Source organism: Hirundo rustica, chromosome 13, assembly GCF_015227805.2.
Source record: "Hirundo rustica isolate bHirRus1 chromosome 13, bHirRus1.pri.v3, whole genome shotgun sequence".
NCBI lineage: Eukaryota > Metazoa > Chordata > Aves > Passeriformes > Hirundinidae > Hirundo > Hirundo rustica.
Genome location: NC_053462.1, coordinates 10,267,332 through 10,287,416, shown reverse-complemented (window position 1 = coordinate 10,287,416; position 20,085 = coordinate 10,267,332). Strand labels below are relative to the sequence as shown.

Sequence of the window (20,085 nt, the reverse complement as noted above, 5' to 3'; positions counted from 1 at the left end):
ACAGATACACAATATACAATTTGTATTTTGGTAATTTGTAACCACAATACACAAATCTGTGTATTGAAGAAAATGGCACATTGAGTCTCCTTTTATTTGACCATAAATCAAGACTTTTAACAGTCCTCAAGAAAGAGCAATATCTAATATAAAGCTTCTACTAGTGTTCCACTTAAACCTTTTTGCAAAATATAATTGTCTTCAAGTGTGCTCGAACAATTTGTGTTTTGTTCATAAGCATCCCGCTACTTTTATTGCAGACGTCAAGAAAATATTTTGAACAACAGGAACGTCATTTACTTGGAATATTGTTTCAGTTCTTCCGAAGTATCATCAACAAGGTCACTTTGTTTCGCCTCATATGCCATGGAGCGATAGACTTTGCAAGCCACCAAGGCTTTGGCCATGGACTCCTCGCCGTGCTGCCAGAAGAAAAGAGCCATCTTCTGCCTCTTCATCAGCACCGCCCACAGCAGCAGCTCGTTCAGAGGATAAGCAAAACGTCTCGTTTCAGGATCATCTATGTCCACTATTTCATCTTTGGTTCTTTTCTTTTTTCCCTCTTCTGCACCAGTGTCAATCTTTAAAATAAAACCACAAAGTCACATTTTAAGTCGGTACACTTGGCCATGATGTAACTTGAAACAAAATGTTGAGTGATCCACTACTAAATTATAAATAATTATAAAAAGAAAAAAGGAAATTTTTGAAGACTTGAAAAGCAGCTGGAACTTTTGTTCAAAATCTTCAGTTGAGTACAATCCATTTTAATAACTGTGAGACTGAATTAATTTGAATTATAGATCAAAGAGAAGCCGTAACTAATATACCTACATACAAATAAAAAAACTCATGGAAACTGCTTGCAGTAATAACAACATGGCCAAATCTTGCTCCGTCTATCAAGCCATATGAATCCCACCCTCATTACTAGAACTCTGTCAAAGATAAGCTTTCTGGTCCTTAGCATACCAAAGCCTATCGACAAGACTATACAGAAACACCCTTTACAGAATCCTGTAAAAAAGCTGAAGTTTAGAAACAAGTACAAAAGCAAGACTGAAAGTCCAGTTCTACCAAAGTCAATGCAATTGCTGCTACTCACACTCCAGTGGCACTTGGATTTCAGGCTCCCCACTCTCAGCTACTTGCAATAATCCCCACCGTGTTCCCCTGACACCCTTACCTTTGGTTTGTACGGCTGCGCTGTTTTGATGAAATGATTATGGCGCATTTTTTCTTTCTTGTCTGCCCTGTTACCAAAAGACTCATGGCTTTTACACATCTGAGGAGTAGTACTTGAAGGATTTCGCCCAGACCTCTGCAACGAGGAGGAGGAGTTTGGTTACTGAAACATGGATGAACTTCTACAACAGAACAGCCAGAATTCTCACTGGATTTTTAACAAGGTTTCTTGTTTGTTTTAATTATTTTTAAAAAGTCGCTAAATGGGCCTTTACATTTGTTGGTTAGTTACACTTGTAGCTTGCACAAGAAGCTAAAATATCTGCATCCCAAGCCCTGGTGAATCTGCATGTGTAGTGTCCATTCTTCCCCTATGAGTAGGAAAAGAAGGAATCAAGAGAAGGAATTATAACACGCTAGAATAAAGTTGAGAACAAAACCTGTTGTTTGCCCTCAATCCTAAAACAGTTCTCAGCTGCCCTCATAGCCCTTACTACTGCATTTAAAAGAACCAGTCCATTGACAAGAAGAACAAACCAACATGGATTCAGTCATTCTAAAAAACGCAAAGGTTTGGTTTTTTTCACTTGAGCACAACTCCCGTTGTTAGCCGAGCACACGCACCCGATTGTTCCCGCTGAGACTGTTGTATATCGCTCTGAAGCGTTTCCTTGTATACGTGCATCTGTAGGTCCCTCCCATCAGATATTCAATAACCAGTCCCACATCAATCAGGTTGATTTTATACCCTGGAGGAAGATTTCCCTAGGAATAAAAAAGGTATTTTGATTTTTTCAAGGTATAATATTAAACTTGCTTTATTAAAGTGTTTCTACGTGTTTTATTACAGCTCTAAAAAATAATTTAAAAAAAAAGAATCCTTTCATGATAAAAAAACCCTCCAACACAAAATCCAAAAAGCATCTACATGGTTCAATAGTTATTATTTTTAAAGAAAGACCGGGTTATACCTTCTTTTCTACATGAACTCCCCTAATAGAATAGATACTCATTCCATTGCTGGGGGAGGCACACGGGGTTTTTTTGTCTATTGTTTAACAGCCAAAATTCCTCCATGCTGGGAGCATCAGCTTTCAATCCCCCCCAGAAGGAAAATAATCAAAAGAAAGATGAAAGACAACACTCTTAGGGTTTAACATCTTTTAGGCAACAGGGCACCAAACACACAACAGAAACATTGCAAACTACCAAAATGTCTGCAGAGATAGCTTAATACTTAAACTCAATTAATAAACTGCAGATCAAATTGATAGCCAAATACAAGTAACAAAAAATAACTGCTACATTGACAGATTTTTAAATGGACAGCATACCTGTTTGACATCCCGAACAAGATGGAAGAGTGTTGGGTTAGTTGGGCCTTGTTTCTTTGTAACAAAAGAGAGGGAAAATTGGGAATGAGAAATTAGCATGCAGCAGCAATACCACAAGAGGTTAATTTAAAAAACTATTTTAAAATATAAAAATATAACAGCATGTAAATAAATAAACTTCTCAAGAAGGTTTCTCTACAGAGCTTTGTTAGCTAACGAATTCATTCTTTTTTCTTCTTTTGTCAAAAACACATAACAAGACTATTAACACAAACCTAAGTCATATTTGGGTACTACTCACATCAGCTAATTTTTGGTGGAAGGTTCTTTGTTCTGTCTTTGGATACTGTTATCAAAATTACCTTGGAATTCTTAGATCAACACCTACAGCAACAAAATTTTTCTAAGTAATAGTTATAACTACACAGGTTGACAAATTAAACTCCTTCTAGAACTATTATGATGTTAACTGCTAAAGATAGAATCCATCCTATGAAGCCCTACAGATCTCAGATTAAGGGCAGAAGTTTCACCCACATCGCTTTCTCTTGTTCTCTTCCCCCCAGTGGTTTGCACACTTTGTGTGTCCACCAGAGAGCTGCAAATTTCCGTTCATTGTCTATCCCCTCCACAAACACAGATGAACACCCTGCTGCCAGACAATTCCAGTGCTGCTGGGGCCATGCACAGCAGCCAAGAGCATCCACTTCCCACTCCAGCCTCATGCACAGGAGCCTTCCCCAACACCACACAACCTCCAGATTGCTGCAGCCAGGACAACAGGCTGAGCAACTAAAAAACTGCTCTAAAAGCAGCTTAAAAAAGCAATCATTTCCTTACTGTGTTATAAAGTTCTTCCAGCCTGGGAATTGTAAGAAATTTGTGCATGCTAACTCCATTTTCAATCAGAAGTTTCACAAATGCAACTCTGTCCATCACAAGGGCATCCAGCATAGCCTGTTCCAGGGAGCCAACCTACAACAAAGAAGCAAAAAGGGAGAGCTTAGAGAGTTCCAGTAAAAAGGTGAACTTAGATACTGTATCAACCTCCCTCATTTACAGGGCTGGAAAAACTTTGCACGTCCATAAAGATGTCACCCTCGGTTCCAAATATCTCCTGAACTTCACACAATTACAGGAGGGCAGGATACCCTGTAGACTTGAACTGTTCCATAGGGACTGCCCACTGAGACAGTGGGACTAAGGAGACACTTGGTGTAACATAATTGAGGCAGTCTCACAGACTGGTATTGGATAAAACAAAAAAAGGACAAAATATCTAAAGCACAATTTGCTTCAAACATGTCAGAACCATCATGGCAATCAATAAGCCTTACACAGTATGTTCCTCTGACTGCACACTCAATAAGCTCATGTTTTATTTGTACAGTAATAGGGAAAAAGGCAAGAGCCACCAGGCAGTTCTTAAACTCATTTTCAAACTACAAAAACCAGACATTTTGTCCCTCCCTAAAAAGACACTGCAGTTCTGCCAATGGTGCATTTTACTAGATAGATGCTTGAGAACTTTCTAGGGCCATGCAACTGCAACGAAGAAAGAGCATCTGACTAATATGAATTCAGCTTCCACCTTTTGTAATGTATTTTCTCTGCTAGTTATTCAGAACAGTTAGCACACTTCTATGTTTTTTGGACGATTTTCAAACACATAATAGCAAAACAGCTTTAAGGCTATGCAGTACACCCAAATTACTGTCTCAAAATAAACATGTCAGCGCTCCAAAGTCTCTCTCTACAAAAGTCAAGATTCATCCTTTACAGAAAATTGTGCTCCTCTCTATTAGAAATTATCATTCTGCTTAATCCAGACCATTACATACCAGCCATTGTTGCCCATAAACAAAAACGTGATTTTTGGCTATGTCAACTCTGTCCCATGCAAGTGTAAGAACAAGCTGGTCAAATGCAGATGCATTCGTGCCTTAAGAAGCAAACACAATGAAGAAAACTTAAAATTAATTATAATACAAGATAATAAACATTCCTGCTTCCTAAAAAGGTCAAATCAAGCAATCCACCACAAAATTATGCTGTATATGTCATCATTTATGTCACATTATAGCGTTATACAATGAGAACATAGATACTTATCTGTTTAAAACCTTATGATTCCTATTGGTGTTTTATAAATAATCCATCACATAAACACTAATCAATAATACCTGGAGGTTCCAAATGGTCTCAAAAATTTAAGTCTCACCTTTTAACAATGCTGTAAGTATTGCAACATCAATGTCCTGATGTTCATCTGACCCAATATGAAAAACTGTAATCTGTCCAAAATGGCAAAATAGGGAAAACATATTTCAAAGTTATTTTCAGGCAAAGGTGACTGGCTTCAATCTTTTAAATATTTTTCAATTCCTGACATAAAAAACACCTTATCTTCAATGCAACTCGAAGCCTGTCTGTGCTCAATTTAAACTTTTAGTGTGCATTCTGTTTTGTTTTCCTAAGTAGGAAACTTCAATTAATTAGAACTTTTTCCTCCTATCATTACAATTCACTGCTATCTATCTCTATAACACAGTATCCTGTTTACCTCTCCAGTCCATTACAGATTATGATACTAACCTGACAGCAAACACAGTTAGCTGATAACGGTAATTTTATATATCAGAAGAGCACAAAGTGATAGCCAAGAGACACCAGTCCCTGAACTCAGGCTACACATAACCTCTATAAAGTGGTTTTGCTTTAAGCATGCAGTGACAGTATACCTTTATTAGCAGTCATAACTAAAAGATCCAAAAAAGAAAAAAAAATTGTATCACGCATCCAGAAATGCATGCACCTTGCACAGAAAATTTTATGGCAAGATCTACTCACAAGTTCTTTTTTTTTCATGCATTCCAGCAGTGTCTGAAACAAATGAACTGCTTCACTTTGACCAAAGTTAAATGTCTTTTTGATGGTTGAAATGATTTCAGGCTCAGCACCCTCAGGAACATTCCTGAGATTGAAACAAACAAGCAGGAGAACAATTGTTTTAGATGAACTGAAAGAACAACAATGCATTTAATTAGTTTTGACATGTCCATTCAAAGTCCTGCTATCTATAAGTTTATTACTGTTGCTGTGGCCAGACCTTGGGTAACCTTTAGAAAGAACTACAGGTTACTTAATCTACAATCCTATACTACTGCCTCCTAAAAGTAACTCAGCTCTCTCTCCCTTTCCTTCCCATATTGAGTTCCGAGATAGTCTCAACCAGAAGATTTTGACACAAAACAATAAGCAGTCACTCCTCTGAGTAAGACCCATTTGTGATGTTACCCTGGACAAAGCTGTTTGGTTCACAGCTACATTAGATCCCTGCCTCCCGAGGTTGTGAGGCAGCCCCTGCAACGAGGACCCAGTGTGTTAAAGGGTTTATGCAAGCCTGACAACTAACTAGAAATCACCAAGTATTGTGGAGCCCGAGCACACTCCTTCCATTACTTGAAGCCACACTTGAAACAGGCAAGTGTTTTCTGCACTAAATGAAAAAGCTTTTGTCCATCTTCAGGAAGAAATGGTCTCACCTGTGGATGACAGACACACATAGATGCCATGCATCTGTACATCTTGTCCTTTACCTGTGTGTTACAAGAACTGTCTGGGCACCATCCCGTGCTGCGTGCTCTGGGATGCCCCACTGTGGTCCCTGCCACCCTGCCCCATTCACTGGTTATGTGACCGTCTGGCACTGCTGCCACTCACCCCCCCTCCTCTGTTTGCTTGTGAACATAGGCCAGGATGTCTGCAGCTCTGCCAGTTCCTTCACACACCACCACGGGCACCGGGGGGCTCTCCTGGAGGAAGTCCAGAACTGTGAGGATGACGTTGGGGCCACCTTCAAACACAAGTGCCACCACAGGCACACCTTGGCCAATTCCTGGAAAATGGCAAACAAATAATAAAATCCAGACAATGCTGTAAGTATACAGTGAATGCTAAGGGCAGTTTTACACATTTAATAAATCAGGTTTGTCCTTGCTATTAAATCAACATTAAAATGCTGCCTGCCAGACACTAACTGCTGGTAATGCACAGTTTCAAGCACTTTATGTTCTAGGCTGGGACACAAGCACTGCCAAGCTGATCCATACAAAAGGATACAGTCTACAAAACAGAAGATTCCTCACAGAAACATTCATGAACTAATGCAGAAAACTGAGGAATTTTTCTTTATGGAACTGCTCTTTTAACTTCCCCCAAGAGTTTTCAAAGGCGACAACGACACAGAGTTTGAGCATAAGTACACGGGAGCCCTGTACTCATGGGAAATATTGGCAAAGGCAATCCTGTAAGGGTCAAAATACGTGTGCTGCTCCACAACTCTGAAAACAACAAACTGCAAACAGTGAAACTGCAAGTGATCAGTGTCAAAACCATTAATTAGTCAGATCAATAAGGTCTGACAACACACCAAGACCTGAAGTGACTTACATTTGTTTTTATATTTTAAATAGACAACTTTATTCAAAAAGGATTCCTCTGTGGTCCCAGAGAAATCATAAATCTATCAACAATAACTAGGGTCCAGAGCACCTGCTGAAATTTGCAATTTTAAACTTGAATTATAAACAGAAGTTATAATTTTTTCATTTTGTCATTCAGATGTTTGGTGCAAACACCTTTTTCATTAAGCTGTAGTAATAGCCCTCAGGCACCAGAATTACTTACTTGCATGGATCCGTTGCAAATTAATAGTTTTTTCCAGTTCTCTTCGCAGTTTAACTTCTGCTCCGTACTTTCCAACTGTTCCATCATCCACCAGAATGAAATGGGAATGGAGGTTATTTAGGACGTTTAGTTTACTTAATGGATTTAACAAGGTCTGATATGGAGCAACCACCTAAGTGTAAGCACACACAATAATGTCTTTACTCGCACAGATTCACACTTGTTTCTGTGAAACTTAACTAGACACAAGAACTGGTGGCTCAACAAGAAGCACTGACACACATATAAGCATGCCTTGGATCAGGATACACCAACAGCTGCAGCTCTGAACTTTGTGCAGGGAAGCAGATAATGGTATCGCTAAAGGATGCTGCTCTGAAGGGTAATGGAGAAAAGATCCTTTGGAAAGGTGTCTTTGGGGAAAATTTGTGACTTCTCTGGCCAACAGTAGCAGTCAAGACTCCAAATCAAAATTTTTCAACTTATTATCCTCTCCAAATATCAATTCTTTGTAATACTTTAGCATTTTTGTTATTTGATTCAATAATATTGGGGTGGGGTGGAAGGACTGTACTTAAGAACAAGCTCCTCCTTGTAGCACATTTGCATTTTGCAACTTGTTTACAGTAACACTCTTGCATAAGTCACAGATGTCAGTGTATCTTCATAGCAAGTATTCCAATGATGCAAAGCAAGGGAAAAACATGCTTGAGCAGATGTGTCAAAAGTAAATGAGGTAAATCATTGTTTCAGTTAGGTAATTCATCCTTACATCTCTTCCAACAAGGTCGTTTCTGTTTTCAATCACTCCCCAGGGAGCAATCCCAATAGTGCAAATCTTTCGAGATGATCTGGAAGCGTGTTCTCTTAGAGCATCACCAACATGTTTTGCAACACCTGTTCATGCATAAGAAAATTCCAGTGATTGAACGCCACATCTTATTAAGAATATAATTATTTAGGTAACTGGACCTTTAGTTGTTTTATTTAAATAACCAGGACTTTAAGGATCTGGAAACTTACTGACACACTACCAAAGAAAAGGCATCACACTACATCAACTAGGAGGAAACAAAGTCTTTCAACAAAACAAGTATTAGCCTAGCAAGAACTACAGAGTTTGCAGCATATTACTGTACTTGTTTTTCATCACACTAAGCTCTTCCTTGTTTCAAAAACAAAACCCAGAAAACAACCAACCAAACAAAACAAAGCCCAACCCCTCCGTTATTTCTCCTTTCCAGACAAAACAGTAGCCCACTTTGAAATACACATGTTTAAAACATATTGTCTTAATTTCATTTGACCAAACTCATTCAAATTTACTTTGTTTTAGGATGAAGCAATGCATCCATGCATTAAATCTTTTGTCTCTTATAAAACTGCAATTGAGTTAATTGTGCCCATTCTTTGCTAGGTCCTTACCTGTGTTCACTCCTCCAGTTATAATCCAGGCCCCTGTGGTTACTGCAGCTTTGATAAGACCTTTGCCAAGCAACTGTTTGATGCGTGGGTGAAGTTCAAATTTCTGCATGCCCCCATGGACAGATATAACAAGCTTTGGCAACTCCATCTGCCATTCTTTAAGCATAAGTTGCAGAATAGCTTCAGGCTTAGTGTCATATGACAATCGCACGTACTGCAGGCACAAGAACAGAGTTAAAAGGTTCAAATGTGTAAAAAGGAGAACCAGGATATATTTCAGGATATATTATCCTACTCCTGGCTACGGAAACTCTAATTCACTTGCTCAAAACACAGCAGATGAAATAAATTAACAAGCTTCCTTTATATCCTCTATAGTCAAGACGAGACAGTTTTGAAAGCAGGTCTTGGAAAGGAAACAACTACAGAAAGGTCATGGGATTCCATCCTACTGGCACACTGACCTAGAAAATGACTATGAAAGCACTGGATGATCTCTGAATTAGGTGAAATCCAGAAGTATCTATAAAAGGTCTGCCATCTGCTGGGAGAGGCTTTTGTGTCCCCTGTAAAGAGTTTCACAATCACTTGGTTTTCCTTCCCTGTTCCTGGTGTGAAGGAAACCTACATTTTTCCAGAGAAAATTTAAAAACTGGCAGCTTTTCAACGCTCTTATGTTTAACAGTATAAGATTAACTAGATGGCTGATCAGCTTCAATGCTGCCACATCTTCATGTATGAGCTACTGAATAGAGATGGGGATAGTAGGCAGAAATTGAACCCTTCCTGAATAAAGTTCTAAATAACAAAACAACACTGCTCCATTAAACTGGTTTGAGCAGCCCCACTTGCACTCTGCAGGAGGAAGCAGAAATGAGTGTGGGCAGCCTGGTGTTTCTGTGACCTCCTGGAAAAGGGGTCACAGCAATTTTAAGCTACAGTAAGTATAAAGGAAGCCATACACTGCTATTAGGAACATGAAAGAACTGTGCCAAGGGCCCTTCTCTCACAGGGATGATCTGACCTGGAGCACTGGACTGTCCTTGGGGCTTCTGCCAGCTGCATAAAGAACACAGCTCCCTCTCTCTTGGTTTGATCACAGGAGTCACACTGTACAAGAACTCCCTGTAGCCTGTAACTGCATAAGCTTTAAATAATTTCTACCACAATTATAAATCTTTTACAAATAGAAATTAGAGTTCAAGTCACAACAGAAAATGCTAGAATAGAAGAGGGCACTGGTTTGCCACAATAGAGGTGTTAATATTTTCAGCCTTCAATTTCAGAAGTTAAATGAAGCGTTTGGCACCAACATGGTTACAATAAGGGAAAAAAAAAAGAAATAACAAAACATCATACATGCCTTAGCCCTGTAAGAATGAGAGCCACCTTGAAAGTTGATGACACCATAAGCATCAGTAGAGGTCTGTTCGGTGTGTTTTTCCACTGACCATTCTTCTATTTCCTGATTGCAGTTCTCACCCAGCTTCACATCGGAGTATTTCATGGCCAGACTGGCAGTGAAACAAGCGTGTTGTCTGACCAGGCGGCCACAGCAGCACCTGCACCCCCCCAGACATCAAGAAGGCTTTGGTAAATATTGTCCGACAAAAGAACCTCATCTATCGAGAGCAGGAATGGAACAGATAGAGAGAGCAAAGATTCTACACATTAGATAAACCTCTTTTTCGGAGTGAGAATTGTTGTCATAAATACAGCAATAGTCAATTACAACACATATTACTATGCAAAATACTGAAGCTCGCTAAGGTAGCAAGCTGGAGGCCAGGAGAAAATTGCTTCTTTGAAGGCAAGTAATTTATGTAACATTTATAAATCTGTGACCTACTTATTGCAGGCAGTTCTTTAAACACTAGTTATATTTATTTTATATCTAACCTTTCACCAACTGGTCACTCATAATATTGATCAACTTTTGAAAACCCTAATATGAAGGCACTTACTTAATGAGAAAATATTTATAAATATTGTAATTACAAAGATCTTTTACCTGACAAGTTGCTGACAAATCTGACATCCTGGAAGGCATCTGTAAGAAATATTTAAAGATATGACTAAACTTCTCACATACTTCACACACAACAGTGAGCAATTCACCAACAACTATAAACCCATTCTTAGAAACTGAAGGACAAAAAGCGGTGGGAAAGTTGTAAAGTCCATTGTGAGCTACAAACAGGTTAAACTGAAAGGGCAATGTTGAAAACCATTCTGTTCCTCGTTAAATGTGCTGGAAATTTTAACAGCTTCCTAATTACTTTGTTTGCATTTGTAAATTTTCCATGGGCTGCAGTTGTGGCTATAAATTCTAAAAGCTTCTCAAGTCACATGATTTCAGGGAACGTGGTGAATTATTTACAATAATTTGAAAATTCTGCAGTGTTTAGTTCTTTTTCTGTTTAAAAAGAAAGTACTTAAATGAAAAATAGTAACCTGCCCCAGTATAACAAAAGATAATTATAAGTCTCTTTTGAGACTTACAAATATATCTAAGATATAACTTTTTTAAGGAAAAGAGTGAAATAGAAGTTCTCTCAAACTCAGAAAAGGTTTCTCAGCTGCTCTCACGTATACGAAGCTAAGAAAAAAAAAAGGTTATCTGAAATCCATAATTACAACAGTAAACATAATGGTGAGACAAAACTGCCTTAAGAATAGCAATTTTAAATCTATTTTCAATATTACTTTATTTCATCTGTGACACAAATGTCATGACTATACACGTCAAACTCAATCATTATAGGAACTCTTAAATTATACCTGTAACACTTGGTGAAAGTCAGCTAGATATACACTAGAGTTATCACTAACTTGCTTGATTTCACACCTCTAATTTAAGATAAGGTAAAAACAGCCTGTGAGATATGCAAAATATTCTTAGCCTCAGCCTCCCCTCTAGAAATATATTTCCCCATTTTTCAGCCTAGCTTTCCTTTAAGAACTTAAGGATGAAAAATTATTATACAATCACATGAAATCTGAACAGTTCTCATTTAGCTGTTTTCCCTAGAAGCATGTATTTCTTCAGCCTTTCTTTATTGAGATTTCCCCCCCCCCCCCCAACACAATTTCTTGGTTTTCTTTATTCTTCTATGAATCCTTCACCCCTTTTGCCTACACTGTCAGGTTGATTTTCACACTTCACCCTACACTTACAATGTTTTTTAAATTCCAGTGGAGGATATCTCTATGAGACTTTCTGACTTCAGAAATTTCTTTTTCACACCCCCTCACTGTAAACAGATCACAGACATCAGTAGGAGGAGAGAGAGGTAAGAAGCAGCAAAGGAACAGGGGAACATTTTTTTGGAGATTTCTGCAATGCCAGAGTGCTTTCAGAAAAAGAAAATCCTATTCACAGAGCTACAACATCCAGTCACAAAAGCACGAACCCAAGACAGTATTTCATACAAAGAAACCAGTATTTCATACAAAAACCAGTCCAACACTCATGAGAATACTGACTTTTTTAATATTAAAGAGCAGCAATGAGCTCGTGCATCATTTCTCATTTACCTGTGGGGGTCTTTTGAACTCGGTATAATATACACACACTCCCTCTTCGTGAAAGTATTTTCTATCCAGGATTTCTGGGACTGAAAAACAAAAAAATTAATAGTATTATAAAACAGAAATCACATCCCTTTGCAATGAAAATCTTTTTAAGGAAACAAGAATTAGAATATGAGGGGTTTGCTCTCTCAAAAACTGACAAAACCACGTATGACCTTATAAAACTATCTCACACATCTCTCCAAAAGTTGAGATAACCAGAATCATTATGTAATTTTTATACAAATCACTTAAAATCAGAAGTGATTTTTTAAAAGCAAACATTCAAATAGCAAAAAATATGTGAATAAAAATGTACCAAAAAAAAAAAAAAAAAAAAAAAAAAAAAAAAAAAAAAAAAAACAACCCTACCAACTTTAAGATGCACTGTTACCCTATCTTGCTAAGAAAGAAAATCAGGTCAATTTTTTTAAGATTACCTGCACTAAACTCAGATCATACTAATTTCATCTATTTCCCTCTTTAATGAAGTAAAATTTCATCTTGAAATTGTGGGTAAGAAACCTTTCTAACAACACTGGCAATCTTTTCAGCTAGCAATAAATAGGTCATAACCTTTGTTCTTCATCAAGATACTTTTCATTTCAGCAAATAAAATTAATTAGGAACTCTGAACTGTGTTCTAAGGTTAAATTTGAAACATGTTCCGAAACATGAAATTAAGGATGTTCACTACTTCAAATGCTTACTGTTCTAATCACTGGACACAATTTCATTTCAGTTGCTTTAAACAACCACATTAACATTATCTTACATAATAATCTTAAGTTAGTTGCTAAACAAGATCATAAAGCACAACCTCTATGTCATGTTTCAGCAATACACTGGGAAAGAAATTCAGACAGGACTTTTAGAAATCAAAAACATGAAAAAAAATCTTGGAATGTGAATTTGCATCTTATGCAATATTACATTACATCAAAATTACTTCACTGCTAACAGGCACGTACTACATTTACATTTTACCTTTAGAAAAATTTGATAAATTTCAGTCTTATTTTACAAGAAGGGGAAAAAAGACTGATGGATATTATTCACAGGTATCTAATCAGAGGTCAGCAGAAGTGATGAAGAAATTAAGATTTTTTTTTTTTTTTTTTTTTTTTAGATTGTAAGAGAAGTTTGCGCAAAGATGGATGCATTTTTCCACTCACTGCAACTTCAACATCAGTTTAAGATATTACAGAGACATTATTACAAGCAAGAATGTACCAGCTAATTTCAATAAAGACCCCCAGGAAACTGCTCCTGAACTGCTCACCCTTTTCCAAAACATTTCCCAGGCTCCGCAGATCTTTCCTACATTATTCATCACAATCACCTCCCAATATTTTGCCTTAGTGACCTTTGATGATGAATTTATCAAGACAGCAACAAACTGCTGCTCCAGATTCTGTCCTCACACTAAGAAGGCCAACAGCCCCTTCCAAGGAGTAGGAGAAGTTGCAGAGTAAAGGCACTTCTCAAGAGAGAAAAAAGGAGAAAAGATGCACAATCCACAGCAAAGAATCATGGAAGGAATAACAAGACAACAGAATGAGCACTCACACAGTGCATTTTGCATTTAAACTAATTCTTTAAACACCTGGAATAAATTAAATAGCCAAGGTCATAATTTGCTACTGTCCCAGCTCCCTTCCCTACCAATAGGAGTGAATGCAAAGGGAAAAGCAGGATATTAAACATCAGATGCAAACAGTGTTATAGAGGATTCTCTTACACCAACTCCATTTATGGTCCTTTTCCCTCTTTTTTGTTTCTTGGGTGGTTTTTTGTGTGTTTCCTTTTCATCCTCCTTTGAAGCAGAACAAAGTGACTGACCCTAAAGAGGCTTGTGAGAGAGATCTCTTCCTCTGCTGTCCTCAGAATTCACCTCTCATCTTTCAGCAGCATCTCCTCAGTTCCTTGGGAAGGGAAGGGTACCACCTACCACAGAGGAGCTGAGTATTTCCTAGGACACCTTTGCCTCACAAGAGTTGGATACAAACCAGCTCTCTCTCTTCTCTGCCTTTATCAGATGATTAGCACTGCTACAAAAACTTGATATATACATATACATACATTTATACATCTATCATACAAAACACGTATTTTTACATATAGTAAGTAGTCCAAATTTTTACCTCCTTGTTAAAGTTTTTATAAAACACTTAAGCTCTAGCTTTTGTGACACAAAATCCCAGGTCTGGAAGCTACTTTCTCTTGCCCGAGTCCCCACTGTTTACATGGGAATTTTTGTATTTGATTTCTTAAAACTGAGCATTACTTTAACACTGCAGTAGTTTAGGCTTAACTCTGGAGATCCTCCAGAATATAAAAAGATACAGAACAGTAATTTAATACGTAGATGTTTCAGCCAGCTGGCTAAAACCACACCTTGAAGCAAGAGATCAGAGGCATAACACACTAGATGTTAAAATCCAAAGAACATAAACCACAAGCAACTGCGTCAATTGCTCCACGCAATATTGTCTTATTATTAAGTGGTGATCAAAGCTGGGGACAAGGAACACTGGCTCACAATGTGCAACACCACTTTTCATAATAAAGACTTCATCAAAAAAAGAAAATGACCCCAAAATGAAACAACTAACCATTCATCATTTTTTCTCTTAAAGACTGTAGCTTTAACTGCTCAGTGAGGATTTCTCTCAATTCTTCAGCAGTGCAAATATTTTCAGCACAGCATCATTACATCTATCAGTCACCCCCAAATCAATTTATGCAAAAGAAGCTCTGTAATGTTATTACAACATACTTGGAACTTTTTGGTAAAATTAGATTCTCTCTAGAAACATGCCTGTATGCTAATTAATCCCTACTACAGAACATTTTATACTGAATTTGCTAATTCTAGAGTCTTGTTTTCTTTTGAGAGGGGGAAAAACAAACAAACAAATTAAAAAAAAAACCAAACAAACAAAACCACAAACCAAGAAGAGAAGAGAACTGAAAGACACTTCCCATAAATGGGTAAAAATCACATTAAAAATGCAGGAAGTATTGTCTTCCATGTAAATAAGAACTGTAATTACATAATGTTCCTGTGATAACCAGAGAAAGGAAGATGATATGAGGACACTGTTAAGGATAAATTAGTTGCAGCAGTTACCTCTAAGAAATACTTCCACACCAGCTAAAGATTACGTTAAAATAGGAGATCAAGTCAGTAGTCAAAAATCAATATGGAAGTTGTCAGACTATTTAAGAAAAAATGCCTGCTCTTATTAAAGCCTTTTCATCATCTGAACAGGATACACAACTCCACGCCCAAACTCTGTTTCCAGTAACAGGCAGCTCCCCTGCTCCAAGTGCTCTGTTTTCCCAGTGTATTTTTAGAAGATGCACTTTACACCATGGCTATGGGTAACATAGGTCAGGAGCCTTTTAGTGAAAAGCACAAATAACATCAACATATAGAGATCTACTTTCAAACTATTTACTTTCTTTCCTTTCAAAACTGCATTTTGTGGGAGAAAAAAACCTTAGCTTCCCGTATTTTTTCCTGTGCATTCTCAATCTCTCAAGCTAAATAAAATTTAACACTTACCAAAAAAAAAAAAAAAAAAAAATTAATACAATTTATATTATTCCAGAACTACCTTCACTGTTCTCTTCAGGTGAGTCTATGAAAACTTCACCATTTAAGACCTCTCAGCAGACAACGCTGGCAGGATCTTTTCTATACACATAAAAGTTCTTAACTTGTACCTTTTTGGAAGAGCTACTACAGTAACTCCTAACTCTTCACACCCCAAAGAGGCCAACAAGACTTCTGCACAGAATTCAAGCTGGTTTCACAGATACCTCATTCTGGCTGTACTGATTTCTGCAAAGTTCACCGTGTCTTTCAGTACTTCTGAAAGAACATCAAGAAGCAGAAAGCACACAGATTTGATTCAATCATCTAGAAGGGACAGACTCACTCTGGGATCATGATTAAAATAAATACACCCTCTCCCAACAGTTTCACCAATGCTGAAATAATTGTAATTGCTATTTGAAACAAAACTCACACAGGTACTTGCTGAACTACAAACTCAAAGGAATGTGCCTAATTATTTCCGACTTCTGGAAGTATCTAGATACCAAGATAATCCCATGGCCTTTTGTAACAGGTGGAAGTTTTACCATAGCCATTTTGATATTAGCTATGTTTGATTCAGAAATGGCATTAGCACTCCAAAGCTCCAATAACAGATTATTTAAATGTACCTGCTCAAGATTTATGTCACCTTTACTGAAATTCACACTGGATAAACTTTAGCAACTCCCTTTGCAGAATGAAATTTTTACCACAAACTATAATTTCAGGTTTTGCACATAGCAGGTGCAAAAAAAAAAAAAAAAAGGGGAAAAAAAAAATCACCGAAGTACAGAATGAGATCAGGTCTCGGAAATAAAACCCAACCACCTATCACTCTCCCCCATTCAGCTCACATGTTTTTAAGAGCCTCTCATTCAATTTATTAAAATAAGAAGACAATTAAGCTCTAGCACCTGATGCACAGCAATATGGCAAAGCCTTATCAAGCTGTTGTGAACTTCTCAAAGTTTATCCAACAAGCTTGGTCTGAATTATTTTCTCTATAGAAAGTAAGCCTGCCTGGCAAGACCTCAAAATGACTTGCCTGATTTTTAAGTAACACAAATATGGCAGGTATAAATAACATTTGTAGCTGGCAATTCTGAGCTTCTTCCCAGTTTATTTTTTCTACTCTTTTCTGACACCATATACCACTGTAAGATCATAAGTTACAATATTGTAACAAAGTTTGTTACAAAACCAAAATTTAACATTTCCCAACTCTATTGCCCTGGAGCCTGCAAGAGTGCACAGGAACCCAGCAGCTCTGAGGATTTTTCAATAAAGCTCCCCACCGAATCAGGAAACTGACCTAACAAAATTTGCCAAACTGTGACCTTTGTGCATTTCAGTTACCGACTGCATAGACTGAGCTTCAAATTTAGAAATCATATCACTTTCTACACCATCTCATATTTCACCTTTCAAATCTCCGCTTACACCATACGGCAGTTCAATACATGCAATACCTCCTGAAGGAAAAGATCCGCCAATTTTATTTGTGCTTTACTTAAAAATTAATATAGACTCTATATTCTTTCTCCACTGCCTCAAATTTTCCAAGATGTTTGTTTTCCATCTGGACAGAAGAAAATACAGGAAAGTTTCAGCAAGCCTGAAAACAAGAAGACACAGTGGAAACTATGTGCAGCGGGAATAGTCGAGCTAGCGCTGCCGCAGAGGAGTCCTGTCTGTCTAGGTCACTTCAAGCCAACAAGATAAGTTTCAAAACACTTCTAAGAGACAAACTGTACTAAGAATGTCCTTTAGCTTGTCTATTCAAGGAATTGTCCACTGACAATGTTCCAACTTGAAGTTACTGCTTCTTATATAACTATACATACCACACACGCTCTTTGTGACTTACCAGAGGATCTCTTATCTGAGAAACCCACTCCATTATCCGAACACGTGCTACACCATGGGACTGACCTGTGATCCTGCCCAGACCAAGCCTAGCCATGCACTGGGCTCCTGCAGCTATAGCTGAAAGGCAGAAATTCCAGACAAACCTCTGTCTTATTGCTTTTATGCTAGACACACTGAACAAAGCCAAACAAAGCCAAACAACTGTGATAAATACAATATCCAATTAGGTTAATGCGTATCAAGTAGTTTAGAATTCACAAAACTTCATGTGGGGAAAAGGGCCATAAATAAAATGCACCAAATGAAAAGCTTCAGTTATGTTTTAATAACATTATAGAGCCTCCTCTACATCAACAGCTCACTGGAAAGATTTCTAGTAGACTTCAAATCTTACGGCAGTAAGAACCACGCTCCAGGTAAAGCACCTGGACTTGTTCTTAAGGACAAACCAACTGAATGGTACTAAAAATGTGCACCCCAGGATGAGCTGAGTAACTAGGCCATTGTGGATAGGGTGGAGATCTAGCCAAAAGACAGTTAAGTATATACTTAAAATTTTATATTAAAAATACAGCAGAGCACATCTCAGTTCCTCAAGGAAACGTTTATCATTTGAGGAAACTCTTCAAAAACTTCAGCTAAGTAAATAAGTAGATGGAAGGAAAGAAAAAAAGTTATGTAGTTTAATGCCATATATTTGCTACCATTTGTTTTAAACTCTCGGCTGCGTCAAAGCCCAGGCATTTAATTTACTAGCTTTCCCTTCAATTTAAAGTTACATACTTCTATAATTTTAGTTTGGGGGTTTTTGTTTTCTTTTTTGAAAGAGAGGGGAGAAAACAAAGCATTTAGCCAGCTAGTATTATGAACTATATTTAAAAGACTCTTTGACACAGAATAGCAGCGCTATCTGTCCAGAGAATGCACAACGCACACAAAGCACCAACAAAACTAGTTCCTGAATCAGTCAGTATCTACAGTCAACCTCAATTTTTTGTACTAACTTCCACAGAAAGTACAGATATGTGCAACACTCAAAAGACAGAGGCTCAGATATTATCCCAATGCCAGAAGATATTTATGCAGTGCTTTAACGTATCCCTGTGAAGAATGTCACTCTAAATGACAAGGTCTGTGCTTTAATCTTAACTGTTTAATCCACTACAAATGAAAAATTTTGCAAGGGTGTTTTACCTGCTGCATCAGGATTATTTATTAGTCTAAAACAACTACCAGCTTCACCTACAAGAAGTTTATTCTTTTTTTTTTTCCCCCCCCAAATGCATTGGAGCATCTCTTGTCAAAGAATGTGACCAGCTCAGCCAGACAAACCCATCATGCACGGAAGGTGTCTCTGCTATGCTGAAGATCCTGTTCTGAACAGAACAGCTCACCAGGCTTCACTGGACTCCTAAGAAAGCAAACAGCTCCAGTTTTGTGGATTGAAAACCTTCTCTAGTGAAAATATTGCTACAGTCCTGAAAATAGATTGTTTGACAGCAAAAAAATTACTGGGTTTTTAAATAAGAACTGTTGAAGCAAGTAAGGAAATAGGGCAGTCAGAGAAAGCCTCCTGTGAATTCTGCACATGGGAAGCAGGTCTCAAGTGAGCCAGAGAGCAAAGATAAGAATCTTCATCTCAATGGCTCCCTTAGTGCCGAAAACAAACCTTCAACAACGCTATTTTTTATTAAACAGTTCAGGAGCTTTGCTCTGAACAGATTTCACAGCAATCCAGGTCTCTAACAGAGTAGCAATTGTTTCATCAAGTTCTTCTCTGACGTAATGAAGCCACCACAAACTCCCTGAACCCACGTGCAGTTTTGGATGCAAAGGGTAAATCAGGATTTGTCAAAAGGGATTTTTACAGCTCTCTCTTAAACTTGATGAAAATTATTCCAATCTGCTGTTTGGAGAACAGGCTGGTTTTGAGAGAATTATTTCACTGTATGATTACAAAGCACATAATTCAGTTGTTTACAGATTTTTTTTTTCCCTGCAGATTCATTTAATTAAGAACACGAAATTCATGAACAGAATTTAGCATTATGAAGTGGTGACTTTTAACCCTGATGCACTAGAATAAAATCCACATACCTATATTTTCGGTATAATTTTTATTACATTCAAACTCAATCCACTTTATCCATACTGTTGGGAAAGTTATCTTCTTACTGCAATACAGGTCTTTCAGAGGAAAATACAGAGTCAATGCAGCATATTTTAAAATAAATAAATTTATTAGCTTAATAGGTTAAGGTTTGTGCTGTTCTGCAGTTAGAACAACCATAAAATTACTCTTTCAGAAAGTATTAAAATTTGAAAATGCATACACCATCCACACAAGTCATAAATATTAATATACACCTAGAAAATACTTTGCAACTGATTCTACAGTATGAG

At 37.5% G+C, this 20,085-nt stretch overlaps 1 protein-coding gene across 2 annotated transcripts in view; it reads right to left on the bottom strand.

Moving 5' to 3' along the window:
* Positions 1–20,085, bottom strand: part of TRPM7 (transient receptor potential cation channel subfamily M member 7) — a 52,761-nt gene that overhangs the window by 19,914 nt on the left and 12,762 nt on the right. For both annotated transcript variants that reach the window (XM_040077796.2, XM_040077795.2), the window contains exons 2-16: positions 12,171–12,250; positions 10,645–10,683; positions 9,997–10,195; positions 8,634–8,847; positions 7,981–8,105; positions 7,209–7,380; positions 6,243–6,417; positions 5,370–5,493; positions 4,741–4,813; positions 4,361–4,461; positions 3,360–3,494; positions 2,520–2,573; positions 1,810–1,950; positions 1,187–1,321; positions 301–581 (exon numbers count right to left, since the gene is read on the bottom strand). In XM_040077796.2, the coding sequence (XP_039933730.1) occupies positions 301–581; positions 1,187–1,321; positions 1,810–1,950; positions 2,520–2,573; positions 3,360–3,494; positions 4,361–4,461; positions 4,741–4,813; positions 5,370–5,493; positions 6,243–6,417; positions 7,209–7,380; positions 7,981–8,105; positions 8,634–8,847; positions 9,997–10,195; positions 10,645–10,683; positions 12,171–12,250 (2,048 nt within the window). The remainder of the gene's footprint in view (positions 1–300; positions 582–1,186; positions 1,322–1,809; positions 1,951–2,519; positions 2,574–3,359; positions 3,495–4,360; positions 4,462–4,740; positions 4,814–5,369; positions 5,494–6,242; positions 6,418–7,208; positions 7,381–7,980; positions 8,106–8,633; positions 8,848–9,996; positions 10,196–10,644; positions 10,684–12,170; positions 12,251–20,085) is intronic.